Here is a 15,063-nt window from a genome sequence, read left to right as displayed (position 1 = left end):
CACTGGACCTCAACCCCTGCATTTGGAGCCCCCCTGGACCTAGACCCCTGTCTCCGAACCCCCATCCCTGCACCCAGACCACCCCCCACTGAGCTCCCTGCACTCAAACCCCCACACTGACAAGCCCCATCCCCCCCGCACCACCCTGAGCCCCTACATCCAGACCCCCACGCCACTGACCCCCAACTAGCTGCACCCAGACCCCACCCTACCAAGCCCCCCTCCCTCAGTACCCAGACTCCCCTGCTGCTGAGCCCAAACCACCTTCACCAGGAAGCCCCTGCAGAGTCCCATTGCACCTGGCACCCGCCCACCGAGCCTCTGTGCATCCAGATCCCCCCACACCTAGACCCCCCAGTTGAGCTGCCTGCACCCAGATTGTCCCACACATAACCCTCTCAGCCCACACCTGGATCCCCCCACATTGAGCCTCTTCACACTTGGATTCTGCCCCACAACTGGTGCACCTGGCATAGAGAGGCAAGGCCCCAGCGTATTGCTGGGGCAGGCCCAGGCCTTGTGCTGTGTCAGGGCCAGGTGCAGCCTCACCGCTGAGTCCGTGTTCTGGGGGTGGGTGGGGGAGAGGCTGCTGGGTGATCTCCCATCTTAGTGCAATCAGTGGCCAGTGCTCCCCAATGCCATGCTGGAGCCTCTGCATTTATTTATTGACAAATAAAACTTGCAGAATTATAAAATATTGTGTGCAGAATTTTTAATTTTTGGTGCAGAATGTACAAATTTGGTGCAAATTTTTGGTGCAAGAGTAAAAGGTCCTTCTACCAGCTTCCTCCCTCTCCAGTAGAGCTGTGTGGGAATGGGATTTTCCATTCCACACACACACACAAAAAGAGAGAGAGATTAAAAAAAATTATTATTCCAAATTGGAACAAAAAACAAAATCTCAAAATTTTTCTCAGGAAGAAAAGACAAGAAAAATACCACTGGGGGGGAAATGAAATTTTTTGTGGCTTGTCAGCTTCTTGGTCTGCCTAGACGCTTGCCTGATGGGCTGCTGAGGAGTCAAGGATTCTGAGAAACAGGCTCTCCCGAAACAAGGGGAGCAGGGGGAGGAAATATCTGGGACCTCAGGAAGGCAAGCCAGGCAGCTTGTGTGTCTGATTTTCATCAAAAGTTTCAATGGCATTGACTTGTTCCTGCAGAACATTTTGGTTTCATTAAATTGGTATTTTCAAATGGAAAATTTTCCGTCAGACAATTTTCAACAGGCTTTACTCTGCAGTTTATTTCCCACCTTCCTAGAAGTCCCATGTCACATTAGCCTTCCTTCCAGCTTAGGAAAGCAGGATGGAACTCTTGGAAACCCATCACGATTGTTCTTAGATTGGCCTTAGTTGTTTCTGCAGAACAACATAAAGAGTTTGCCTGTTTTTAGGGAGCCAGAGACTCAGCATTTGAATGTGGATCTCTTGCATAGTTTTCAGAACAAATCACATAGCTAAAGAACCAGCCCCTGTGTTTACCAATATGTAACCTTCAAGATGCGCTAGTGTATTTTTATTGTATTTTGTATCTATATCTTCTTGGAGCTGAATTAAACTGACTTAACACTGATAGACACAAGCTACTCCAAAAGGTATAAAATACATAGTTTTACAGTTTTCTAAAGCCTGTATCCTTTTATTTTTTGAATAATGTCAATAATCATGTCATTTTCTAGTAATAAAAATATGAACTTCATGTCTTCACCACTGCAGATTACCAAATTTTGTCACTTAGTGGTTGAGCAAATGTTAAAAAAAAATCAAGATTACTTAATCACAAAATGTTCATTTATTTTGATAACTGTGATTTAGTTTTAGTTACTCCTCTGTAACCTCTCCCATGGATAAGCTGGCCCTCTCACGTTCCTCCACCACCCAGTTTAGATGTAAACATTCATAAAAATGCTTTGATTATCTTGTAAACCAAATTGATTTGCATACAAGTATATACAGTATGGTGACAAGGAATTACAGAATGGGGAGAACTGAGAGAAAAACAGAGCTGGTGCCTCAGGGAACAGCTTAGGTGTACATCCCCCACACAGGAGAAAAGAGACCTACTGCTGACAGACAGCAGCCACTTCCTTCACTTTAGAGGACCAGCAATGCTTCTTACACTTCTAATCAGCATTCCCCTCCCTTTCTTGTTCTCTCTTCCCCTTTGATCTGCATATAAACATCCTTCTCACCACCTAAAATTATACCATGAATCTTGGGCAAAATTTTCAAGCTTGGATGCCTAAAGTTAGGCATCTAAATCCATATTGGTCTTGTTATATTAATTAATGTACTCTGGTATATTCTGTAAACATATTAAAGTTTTAGTAATTTGAATCCTAATATATTGTGCTACATCGGGGGGATGGATTTTTTGGTGAGTATTCTCTTATATATGGATTAGCAAAATTAATAAGGTTCTCCTTCACTAATAGTCTCCACTTCAGTTGTCCTCGGTACTTCATTACAACATACCCCAATGCTCACACATCTGCTCTAGTTGGGCACATCGTATTGTATGAGATTATTATAATATAACATTATGGAAATGACAGTGAACGATCCTGATATGTCCGTGTTTACTAGGACTGTATGTGTTAACCATTCCAAGTGCTATTTCTTCATGTTAAATGTATCTTTTCTTAATAAGAAAAGGAAAAAAAATGTGTTCACCATTTATGTTGCAGGATTCCAGTCAGATTGAATTACTTAAGGAATTGTTGGATCTCCTGAAGGATATGGTTGTGATGCTCTTGTCACTACTTGAAGGTCAGATCTATTTTTTATAATTGCGTGTTATTACTTTCAGTGTTATGAAGCTGAGCTGTCACAATGCAATAATTAATCTTTCAGAATTGTTCTTTAATTGCATTTTTATTATGCCAGTGCAAAAAGCAATTTAGCTTTTATTAAAAAATATTTAAAAGAGAATGATATAAGGTGCGCATACCATTGAAAAAAGAAAAGGAGTACTTGTGGCACCTTAGAGACTAACCAATTTATTTGAGCATGAGCTTTCGTGAGCTACAGCTCACTTCATCGGATGCATACCGTGAAAACTGCAGCAGACTTTATATACACACAGAGATCATAAAACAATACCTCCTCCCACCCCACTGTCCTGCTGGTAATAGCTTATTTAAAGTGATCATCAAGTTGGGCCATTTCCAGCACAAATCCAGGTTTTCTCACTCTCCACCCCCCCACACACACAAACTCACTCTCCTGCTGGTAATAGCCCATCCAAAGTGACAACTCTCTACACAATGTGCATGATAATCAAGGTGGGCCATTTCCTGCACAAATCCAGGTTCTCTCACCCCCTCACCCCCCTTCAAACTTCAAATCCAGACTCCAGCGAGAAACTGCTGAATTGGAATTCATTTGCAAATTGGATACTATTAATTTAGGCTTAAATAGAGACTGGGAGTGGCTAAGTCATTATGCAAGGTAGCCTATTTCCCCTTGTTTTTTCCTCCCCCCCCCCCACCCCCAGACGTTCTGGTTAAACTTGGATTTAAACTTGGAGAGTGGTCAGTTTGGATGAGCTATTGCCAGCAGGAGAGTGAGTTTGTGTGTGTGTGTGTGTGTCCCCCGGAAAAAAAAAAAGGGGGGGGGGGTGAGAAGGCCCACCTTGATTACCATGCACATTGTAGGGAGAGTGGTCACTTTGGGTGAGCTGTTACCAGCAGGAGAGTGAGTTTGTGTGTGTATGGGGGTGGGGGGGTGAGAAAACCTGGATTTGTGCTGGAAATGGCCCACCTTGATTATCATGCACATTGTGTAGAGAGTTGTCACTTTGGATGGGCTATTACCAGCAGGAGAGTGAGTTTGTGTGTGGGGGGGTGGAGGGTGAGAAAACCTGGATTTGTGCTGGAAATGGCCCAACTTGATGATCACTTTAAATAAGCTATTACCAGCAGGACAGTGGGGTGGGGGGAGGTATTGTTTTATGATCTCTGTGTGTATATAAAGTCTGCTGCAGTTTCCACGGTATGCATCCGATGAAGTGAGCTGTAGCTCACGAAAGCTCATGCTCAAATAAATTGGTTAGTCTCTAAGGTGCCACAAGTACTCCTTTTCTTTTTGCGAATACAGACTAACACGGCTGTTACTCTGATACCATTGAAAGAGCAAGGAAAATGCAGAAAAATACGTTTAAAGGAAAATTATGGAGATTTAGGAATGAAATTGGAAAAGAGGGGTTTTTTGTCGTGTTTCTGAACATAAATATGAAATTAATTTATTTTTACATGCATTTATAGATAAACTAAATAACTTACTGTTTTAACATACAATGTAGGTAATGTTGTAAATGGGACTATTGGAAAACAGATGGTGGACACACTGGTAGAATCATCTAGTAATGTAGAAATGATCTTGAAGTTCTTCGACATGTTCCTCAAATTGAAAGACCTAACCAGCTCAGATGCTTTCAAAGACTATGATCCAGATGGTAAAGGCATCATCTCAAAGAAAGAATTCCAGAAAGCAATGGAAGGTCAGAAACAATACACACAGTCAGAACTTGAATTCCTTCTGTCCTGTGCAGAAGCTGATGAAAATGACATGTTTAATTATGTTGATTTTGTGGACAGATTCCATGAGCCAGCCAAAGACATTGGATTTAATGTGGCAGTCTTGTTAACTAACCTTTCAGAGCACATGCCAAATGATTCACGCCTTCAGTGCTTACTAGATCCAGCAGCAAGTGTACTTAATTACTTTGAACCTTACCTTGGCCGTATTGAAATAATGGGTGGAGCCAAGAAAATTGAAAGAGTTTACTTTGAAATCAGTGAGTCCAGTAGAATGCAGTGGGAGAAGCCACAGGTGAAAGAATCCAAAAGGCAGTTCATATTTGATGTTGTAAACGAAGGCGGGGAACAAGAGAAAATGGAGCTGTTTGTGAATTTCTGTGAGGACACAATCTTTGAAATGCAGTTAGCTTCTCAGATCTCTGAATCAGATTCAGCTGAACGACCTGAAGAGGAGGAAGAGGATGAGCCTTATTATGTAATGGAAGTTGGAGATGATGAGGAAGAAGAAAAATCTCTGGAATCAGCTTCAGCTTTTGCAATGGCCTGTGTTGCAGTGAAGAGGAATGCTGCCAACTTTTTAAAAATGGTCACTTTAAGGAACCTTAGGAAACAATACAGAAAAGTTAGAAAGATGACTATAAAGGAATTGGTGAAAGTGTTTTTCTCCTTTTTCTGGATGCTATTTGTAGGGTTATTCCAGTTGTTCTTCACCATCGTATGGGGGATTTTCCAGATTCTCTGGAGTACTGTGTTTGGGGGTGGCTTGGTTGAAGGAGCCAAAAACATCAAAGTTACCAAAATATTAGGGGACATGCCTGACCCAACACAGTTTGGAATCCATGATGACATCATGGAAGCTGAGAAGGTTGAAGGCATTGAGCATGGCATTAGAGTTGAACTTGTGCAGTTTGTGAAAGGTGAAAAAGGAGAAACAGACATAATGTCGGATATTTTTGGCATTCATGCAAAGAAAGAAGGTGGCTCAAAACATGGTCATGATGCTGGGCTTGGTGATGTTGCAGAAATAGTTGGTACAGATACTCCTCCCTCTTTGGAAAGCACTGTTCGTAGGAAAAGAAAAGCACAGGTAGGTGGAACAAATTTATTGTCCCTTACAGCAAAAATGTATTATATATTACTAAAAGTTCCAGTAATGACTGAACTTATTTGCTCACTAAATTGCTGTTCTATGAGATACAGTATATACTCGATCATAAGCCTGTTCATTTATAAGCCGACCCCCCCCAAGATGGATAAGTTAAAATGGAAAATTTCTATGACCCATTCATAAGCCAACCTTGTAATTCAGGGGTCAGCAAACTTTGGCTCCCGGGCCATCAGGATAAGCCGCTGGCTGGCCGAGATGGTTTGTTTACCTCGAGCGTCCGCAGGGACAGAGGTAAACCGAAGTAAACAAAGTGTCCTGGAGCGCCAGCTGCTTACCCTGATGAGCCGGGACAGCAACTGGTGGGGCAGTTTTTTGGGGGGAAGAAGCTGGGGGTCCGGGGAGTAACCCCTGTGACCACCCCCCACATGACCCCACCCCTAGCCCGAGACACCCACACTCTGCCCATCCCATCCCTTCCCACCTTAGCTGGGGAGGGCCAGGGGAGGATGTCTCTGGTCTGGCCGGAGCTGCTCTGGCAGGCCGGTCAGTGTGGCCGCAGCCTTCTCCGGTGGGCCAGACCGGTTGGCGTGGCCGCAGCATGTTCCAACGGGCTGGGCCGGGTGGCACGGCCACAGCCTGCTCTGCTGGGTGGGGCTGAGTGGCACAGCTGCAGACTGCCAGCCCCGGAGCTGCAGCTGCTTCGGAGGCTGGGGGAAGAGCAGTGTGGCCAGAAGCGGAGAGACTCTGGCCCCGGCTCTTCCCTTCTGGCTCTACTGGCTGTGCTGCCTCTCCTTGCCCCCTCTGTTGAGGGGAGGTGCTGTGTCCCACCTCTTCCTCTCTATACCCGTTCATAAGTCGACCCCCTTCTCTGATGCTTCCCTTTTTTACTAAAAAAATTCGGTTTATGAACAAGTATATATGGTATATATGCTGGGAATGTCATTTTCTTATATTTTATTATCTAAATCTTATAACAAAGAATAATTTTCTGGAAAGGAAAACTTTAGCCTACTTTTGACTTAATAATAATAATTATTGTTGTTCATTTAGATTGCAGTATTATTACTATTTATTATTTGTATTACTTTAGCACCAAGGAACCTCAGTCCTGGACCAGAACCCCATTGTGCCATGCACTGTACAAACACAGAACAAAAAGACAGTCCTTGCCCTGAAGAGTAGTAGCACCCAAAGAGTCCTAGGTGCTTTCCAGACCTAGTTGCTAACTTCCCATTCTGTAACTGTTATTTCAGCCTCCTCCCTAATACTCTTCCTCCATAATTATACCTGATAATCCCCTTAACTTACTTATTTTGTTTCCTTAATCGATTACACTTAATAAGCTGTCCTTTGTTTCCTACTCTCTGAAATAGCTTTGCCTGAATTTATTGATTTACTGTTAATGTAATATTTACTTTATTTTTAATTGTCCTTTCCTGATGTGAACAGTTTATCTTGTTCCACTTCACTAAATCTCTACATAATTGAGTGTAATTCCATTTAAAGATGGGCCTGAACCAAAACTCTGGATCCAAATACATTTTCAAATTTTGAGAATGTCTAAACTCTGCGGTATAGGTCCATCTCTACTTGTATTTGGCCATTTCAAAGGCTTCTCTTCTATAATGGATTTTAGCCCAGCCCTTAAGGCAGTGATATGATTTCCAGGATTTTCAATATAAACCTCCACTACATGACTATATAATGTACTATTTACTCTTCAGTCAAGCTTTTAGCTTCCATTAAATGTGTATTACCATTTTTTCCTACATATCACATTATATTTTCCATTTACAGGACAGTTTATTTATTTATGTCTGTTTTATATACATTTTCTTTAAAATCCTAATTTACTTATGACTATTTCATTGTCAAATCTCATTTTGCACAAATTCCTGATAATACAGTAGCAATTTCATGTCATTTTATATGGATAGTTTGTTGTATTTACATTAGTACTGAGGTATTTAAAGGACATGGTCATTGAACAGAGTGAATCGGCTTTGATATTAAGGTCCCTGGTAAGCCCTAACAAGTAATTTATAATATTTTTTCAACAAATTTTGCCTTTCTTTCTATTACCAAAGTGATTGCAAAGTTCTTAAATGTATTTGTTGTTAATTATTATTCTCATATTTCTTTTGGAATTAATGCAGATCATTTGAATCATTAATTGTGACCAATCAAATATACAATTTTTGGTTCTTCAGGTAGATGCAGCTCTATATTCCACTTAGGGGTGTGTGCGCACAGTATACAGAAACCAGAGAATTTTGGCTAGCAGTACCAATGGGAGTGGGAAGGAGAGGGAGAGCTCAAAGTGCAAATTTTACAATCTAATACACAATTCAAAATTGGCTTTCAATGAATCATTCAGCATTTAATCTAAAAGCTGCTTTTTATTAGTATTCACACTAATAAACTTGAGTGCTTGGGCGTTGAAAAGTTAATGTGAAAAGTTCTCAAACTGAAATTCTCTTTAGTATTTGTGGAGAAAAAACTACTGTTTACTCAGATATAGTCCCTACAGTACCACAGTGTAGTAGGAGGAGCCACAAAATAAGGAACCGAAAAACCAGACATACTATGTACGGTTCTGTCATGGAGAATGTTAATTTTTTTTTAAGATGACTGTCTCTCTCTCTTACTTTTAAAAACGTGAAATGGTAATAACCCTTTTGAGGTTTCATTGTAGCTTTTATAAGGGAGCTTGGAGAGGAAGGATTGTCCAAACTGAACAGTAGCCTGCCACTTGGAAAACCTGAATTCATGGTTCTGTTCCTCCACAGACTTCCTGTGTGACTTTGAACAAAACACTTAGGCACAGATTTTCAGAAGTGTTTTGGCATTGCTCCACTCAGCATTGCAGTACCTAAGTGATTTAGGGAACTAAGTCATTTTCAAAACTGGTTTAGGCATTTAGTAGCCTAAGTCCCAATGACTTTCAATGTGATTTACAATCCTGGGAAAATAACTGATTTTTTTCATTACTGGCAAGTTCAGGGGAAAAAAATTAAAAATGGTTTGACCATACTGAATCCAAAAATTGCAAAACAATTTTGGCAAATCAAAGCTCTGTCATGTTTTGTTCAATCTGAAACTAATTTTGAGCATTTTTAAAGGGCTAGATTCACAACATCGGAGGAGGTGGTGGTGCCACCATTCTTCTCATTGTTAGCCCAGTTGTTGGGGTACTGACGTGGGATGTCTGGGAGACAGGTTCAATTGCTCCCTCTGTCTGATTTGGAGAAAGGATTTCAAGTTGGGTCTCCCACATTACAGGTGTGTTCTCCAACCCACTGGACTATGGGATATTGTGATGAGTATCTTTCAGTTTCTCTTTTTAAGGCTGTTCCACTGTGTATAAATAATTAAATAGTAATTGGAGCAGGGACTGGAACTTATGAATAACTATGAATTGCCACTATGAATGACAATGAATAGTCATTGGGACAGGGAAAGAAACTGAGAATGATTCTGTAGGGCAATCACCTAAGATGTAGGAGATCCAAGTTGAAATTCCTTCTCCACATCAAGAAGAGGGGGAACTGAACCTAGGTGAGTGCCCTCACTACAGGGCTAAAGAATATGAGGAGACCACTGCTGCTGTCATCTTTATGTGAATAGCATCTAGGTTCCAAGTAAAAATTATGACTGAAATTTTTGGCAAATAGTTCTGGGTGGACCCAAAACTGCATTTTTCTGCAAAATAAACTTTCTGACAAAAAGATTACATCAAGGTTTACTCCCAAGTCAATCTTTAAAATGAGACTTAGGGCTTGCAAAACAGAGTGAAGCAAGGCCTAAATACGTTTAAAAATCTGGTCCCTATCCTCTTTGTGCCTTAGTTTCCTTTCTGTAAAATGGGGATAATAGTACATCTTTATCTTACAGGGGGTTGAGGGTAAATAGATGCATGATTGTGAAGCGGTCAGATACTATGGTATGGGGGAATAGATAGATAGTTTAAGGGGGGAAGTATTGCAAAAATAAAACATATACATATACTCTGCTAATTTTGATTAGATTTATAGAATATTATTACTTTAATCTATATTGACAAAATAGAAAATGTTGCCACTATTATAAACTAAACAATTACATGGAATTTGTGATATTGACATACTGATATTTGTGATAATCAACATTTTTCCACATTCATAGAAATTATACAAAACCATAGTTACATTAATTTTACATGCCACTCGTAACTGTCAAGTTCTTAATGGTGATCACTGTCCTCCAGCTAATTTTAAGCTATGATCTGTGCTCAGTCATCTCCATTCCTTTCTGGTAACTTCACCAGTCTCATTACATTGACTATTACTTTGAGTCATTCAGTCATCTGCACCGATTACTGTATTAATAATATATCTTGAAAACATGTTAGAGGAAGAATCACAATAGTTTTCACTATTGAAATGTTGTCTGCTACTTGTTTTAGAAGCAAAAAAATTTAGAATTATGACAATATGAAAGTGACCCAGTGTTAATGAGACATGGTGGTAATTGATTGTTTTGTTTGCTTTTTAGAAAGCATTAAGTAGAATTGAGAAGATTTTTTTAAAAGTAAGTTTATGGCAATTTTAATATCTTTTTGTTTTTAGATATCTGAAATAGCAAAAGAAGATGAAACAGAAACAAAAGCAGAATCCGAGAAGGCTGAGTAAGTTACTTTTACACTATTGTTTATTTTCTTGCTGTTCCTTGACGAGCTGGCCAGAAATAGCCCTGAGCAGGTATTGATTGGACTCTCCATTTTACCAGTATCTTGGGCAGCCAGCACAACTCTTCACAGGCAGCAAGCACTTTCACTGAGCAGCAGAGCAGGGACCCTATCCCAGGTGCAACTGTCAGCAATCCATAAAAGCCTATTCACAGTCTTGTAAAACTCTCTGCAGCTGCTTCACCTAAAATCCCGAGAAACATTTTTAACATGACAGCCTTCATTAGTGTGGTATTTACTTCACTTGTTTCCAAGCAGCAGGTGAGGCAGTGTGTGATCAGCTTGTGCTGAATCATAGAATATCAGGGTTGGTAGGGACCTCAGGAGGTCATCTAGTCCAACCCCCTGCTCAAAGCAGGACCAATCCCCAACTAAATCATCCCAGCCAGGGCTTTGTCAAGCCTGACCTTAAAAACCTCCAAGGAAGGAGATTCCACCACCTCCCTAGGTAACGCATTCCAATGCTTCACCACCCTCCTAGTGAAAAAGTTTTTTCTAATATCCAACCTAAACCTCCCTCACTGCAACTTGAGACCATTACTCCTTGTTCTGTCAACCTTCTGAAGTATTAAGATTGATAGTCCTGCCAATTTCTTTGTTCTTTTTGATTGCCTCCTTTTATAACCAGGTGGTCTAGCAAATCTGATGACTCACACAGCTTTCTTGTTCCTGGCATACTTAAACAATGTATTATTATTATTCTTTATATTTTGGTCTATTATTCAAATTATCACTTTAGTTCCATTAATTTCAGTCCTACGAATACCTCTTCTAACCTGCTAAGTTTATGTCCTGGTGTTTTTGAGCCACTTGTGTTGGAGATTTATTTTTTAAAAGGATAATTTTGAGGCCCAAATAAATTAGTGTAGCTAGACACTTAACTATGCTATTTTCTTTCTCAGCACTATACATACCTTCAGTGACTTTAACAAGGTAGACTCTAAAGTCTCCATGATGGTTCAGTAATTTTTAATTTCTTAACTTGTTCCCTTTCAGGCTTTTTCTAACTAATTTCCTCATTTTTAAAAAATCCCTTTCTTAGATTTCACTGTTAGAGAATTATTTTGGTATTTTTGTCTGCCCTTCCTTTCAACCCTGTGCAAGGATTTTAAGCATAAATATTACTTGCAATGTTACAGTACTTCTCTGGTAATTGTCAACTGCACTTAAACTCTTTTGCATTTCTCTGTACTAAGAATCCAAAGAATCAATTCTATATGTTTCTCAGTATTAAGACAAAAATAGCCTCTCCTCTTGTATGCTCCAAAACAAGCAGTTCCGGAAGCTTTTGTTTATTACACCATGTTGTGTTATGATATTAAACTGGTTTATATTTATTTAGGTGGTTCAAATCTCCCATTTTAATGGTTTTGTTAGATTTTATTAGATTTTATTCCTTTTCCCTAATCTCTCTCAGCTAACTGATTTCAGTTTCCTGACCCAGAGGCTAGTAATGTACCTTATCAAATGCCATTGATAAAATATCTAGGTATTCCCCCAATACCAGATAGTCCACCTCACCTATTCTTGGTTAGGCTTTACATATTGTTATGTAGGCATTTATAGCTTTTATTTTTAATTCACCTAACCTCTTTCTATTGACAGTTTATTTCCTTATTCCTCTTCTGCACTTCCTTCCAATTAAATCATAAATGCTTCTCTCTCACTATTGTATACACAGATTCCCTTGTACATCTGCTATTTACTACCATGTTTCATTTTCAACTTAAGTACTTTGCAGTACCTGCAAGCATGCAGCTTAAAAATTCTAGTTCTAAAAATTCACTCCCCCAAATCTTCATTGTCATTGCCAGCAGTCTAAATCCTTTTTGGTTGATTAAGGAGGAGACCCTGCCTTCTTTATAGAATCCTACTTTCCAAAAAAGGTTCCCCAGAGCTTACTAAACATAAACCTCTCCTCTTTGTATGGCTGGCCCTCCTGTGCATATCATCAGGGGCATTCCAAAGAAAGTTAATGCAGGAGCCGTGGAATGATGCTTTGTTAGTAATAATGTAAGTAGCTCCTCAGAGTTCTCTCAAATGGTTCTTTATTTCACTGGTACTGCTATATACCAAACCACAAACTCCTCTCCATTTCTTTATAACCGACCATCTACTTGCCTCAAAGTTTCAACCCCCTCCCACCTTGGTGGTAATTTACCTTACCATTCTCACCGTTATCACACAGTCAGCTATTTATGTTTTGAAAACTGAATCTTCTAAAACAACAGTGAGTCTTGATACTTGCTTCTCATAAAGGGAATTACCTGTTCTGTTCATTCCTTCTTGAAGCACCTGGCATTGGCCACTGTCGGAAGACAGGATACTGGGCTAGATGAACCATTGATCTGACCCAGTATGGCCATTCTTATGTTCTTATGAATTCTTTTGTGCAGGAGGAATAATTGTCATCTTCTACATGTTTTGTAAGGTGGGTCCTTCTGAAGGAAATTTTCCTTTCATTCCTCACTGATTCCTTACTTTTATTATGGTGATTTTTTTGGTTGAAATGAAACCACTCTGCTATGAAATTGTGTGGCACATCCATAAATGTTTCTCTCTTCTGTTCAACTTTGAACTCAAAATTCTGCACATAAACTCTGATAATTTTGAGTTACTTGCACTGGGTATATACATACTTCACTTGTTTAGGCAGCAAGTAATTGTACATTTTGCATTTGGTGCTAGTAACCCCACTTTGAGCTGCTTTTGCCTTTTCTCCATTGATCGCCCCTAAACTCACAAAGTGGATTATTGCTATTCTTCCACCTCACTTAGTAGTAAGGTAACTTTTTTGACTCTTGGTTGTATTCTCTAACTGTCACTTCTCATAGTCACTCACCTCCATTCACCTTCTCTGCAACTAACTCACACTCAAACCTGCCTCTCTTTATTGGGACACACTGTTTTAATCATAGCATAGACAATGCGGGAACTTACTCTGTTTTATTTCTGTAATCTTTTTTCTAGCATGGAAGATGGTGAGAAAGAAGACAAAGCAAAGGAAGAAGTACAATCTGAGCATTTGGGAAAGGAGGAAACCAAGAAAAAGAAACGAAGGCATGGACAAAAAATAGAGAAACCTGAGGCAGTTATGGCTAATTTTTTTAAAGTCGTGGAAATTTATCAAACGAAAATGCTGGTAAGTTTTGCTCCCATTCTTTTAGTCAAACAGAAGTCAAATAACACAGAGAACAGCTGTGCATGAGATACAAGGAAGAGATACTGTCAGTTTTTTACAAATTAATTATTTGTTAAAATTGATCACGTTTTTACAGTAGTGCCTAAGGGCCAACCAAGAATGGAGCGACATTGTGCTAGGCACCATACAGATGCAGAATAGTAGACAATCCCTGCCCTGAAGAACTTAATATCTAAAAAGAGAAGACAGACACAGGGTCAGGGGAGGGGTACAACACACAAATAGAGTGAACAGTGTGATGGCAGAAAACATCGACTTAGTTCTACTATTCATTTATTTAATTTTTGGGAGGTGAGTTTACTTACGAGGGGATCTGATAAATGGAAAGAAAAAGGCAGAGAAAGGGAGTGAGGGCAGGACAGGAAATGGCGGGGGAGAAGAGGGTAAGATGTTGAGTGACGCTGAGATGAAGAGACTTGGAGAGAAAGGGAGGAGGAAGCTTGGAGCAAACAGCCAATCAGCACAGGATAGAGAAAGTCAGAGAATATTCTACAGTTTTGACTGGAATGTCCAGAGGTAAAAAAGGTCTCTGCTTTGGCTGCTTCTGTTTCTACCATAAGTGCTGGTGCTGGAGGTGCTGGGGGGGCTGCCACACCCCCTGGTTTGAAGTGGTTTCCATAAAAAAGGGGTTTACGGTTTGCTTCAGAGGCTCACCGACAGCAATTCCGGGCCCCAGGGCAAAATAGTCAATGGGCCTCCACGCACGCACAAGCCGTGGACGTGGTCTGCCTGACATTTGGGCAGTGCTGCACCAGCGCTGGCTGGTGCCCAGTGAGCGGCCAGATGCGCTGCTGGGTGCGGTCTTCCAGCACGGCCAGGGCTTCCACATGCCCGCCCGATAGGGTTGCCAACTGTCTAATCGAGCAAACCCAAAGAACCTTGTCCCGCCCCTTCCCTGACACCACGTCCATGTCCCGCCCCTTTTCCGAGGGCCTGCCCCCTGCTCACTCCATCCCACCCTTCCTTTGTCCCTTGCTTTTCCCCACCCTAACTCACTTTCACCAGGCTAGGGCAGAGGGTTGGGGTGCAGGAGGGGTCATGGGGTGCAGGCTCTGGGAGAGAGTTTGGGTGCTGGAGGGGGTGCTGGATGCAGGCTCTGGGAGAGAGTTTGGGTGCGGGAGGGATTCGGGGTGTGGGCTCTGGGAGGGAGTTTGGGTGCAGGAGGGGGTGAGGGGTCGGGCTCTGGGAGGGAGTTTGGGTATGGGAGGGGGTGTGAGATCAGGATCTAGGAGGGAGTTTGGGTCGGGGTGAGGGCTCTAGGCTGGGGCAGGGGGTTGGGGTGTGGGGAGGGTGGAGTGTTCGGGTGGCTCCCGAAAGCGCCCGGCACACCCTTCTTGCAGCAGCTCCTCGGCAGGGATGCAGGGGATCTCCATGCACCGCTGCCCGCAGGTACCACCCCTGCAGCTCCCATTGGCCGCAGTTCCCAGCCAATGGGAGCTGCAGAGTGTGCACTTGGGGCAGGGGCAGCACGCAGAGAACCCCCTCCC

The 15,063-nt window shown here is 41.4% G+C and overlaps 1 protein-coding gene across 13 annotated transcripts in view; it reads left to right on the top strand.

Moving 5' to 3' along the window:
• RYR3 (ryanodine receptor 3) overlaps positions 1–15,063 on the top strand; it is a 564,793-nt gene that overhangs the window by 504,528 nt on the left and 45,202 nt on the right. For all 13 annotated transcript variants that reach the window (XM_075129723.1, XM_075129725.1, XM_075129722.1 and 10 more), the window contains 4 exons: positions 2,687–2,768; positions 4,303–5,627; positions 10,256–10,314; positions 13,345–13,516. In XM_075129723.1, coding sequence (XP_074985824.1) covers positions 2,687–2,768; positions 4,303–5,627; positions 10,256–10,314; positions 13,345–13,516 — 1,638 coding nt within the window. The remainder of the gene's footprint in view (positions 1–2,686; positions 2,769–4,302; positions 5,628–10,255; positions 10,315–13,344; positions 13,517–15,063) is intronic.

This window comes from Caretta caretta, chromosome 6 (assembly GCF_965140235.1).
Source record: "Caretta caretta isolate rCarCar2 chromosome 6, rCarCar1.hap1, whole genome shotgun sequence".
Taxonomy (NCBI): Eukaryota; Metazoa; Chordata; order Testudines; family Cheloniidae; genus Caretta; species Caretta caretta.
The sequence above is the reverse complement of the archived record's forward strand: the minus strand, read 5'-3'. Positions and strand labels throughout refer to the sequence as shown.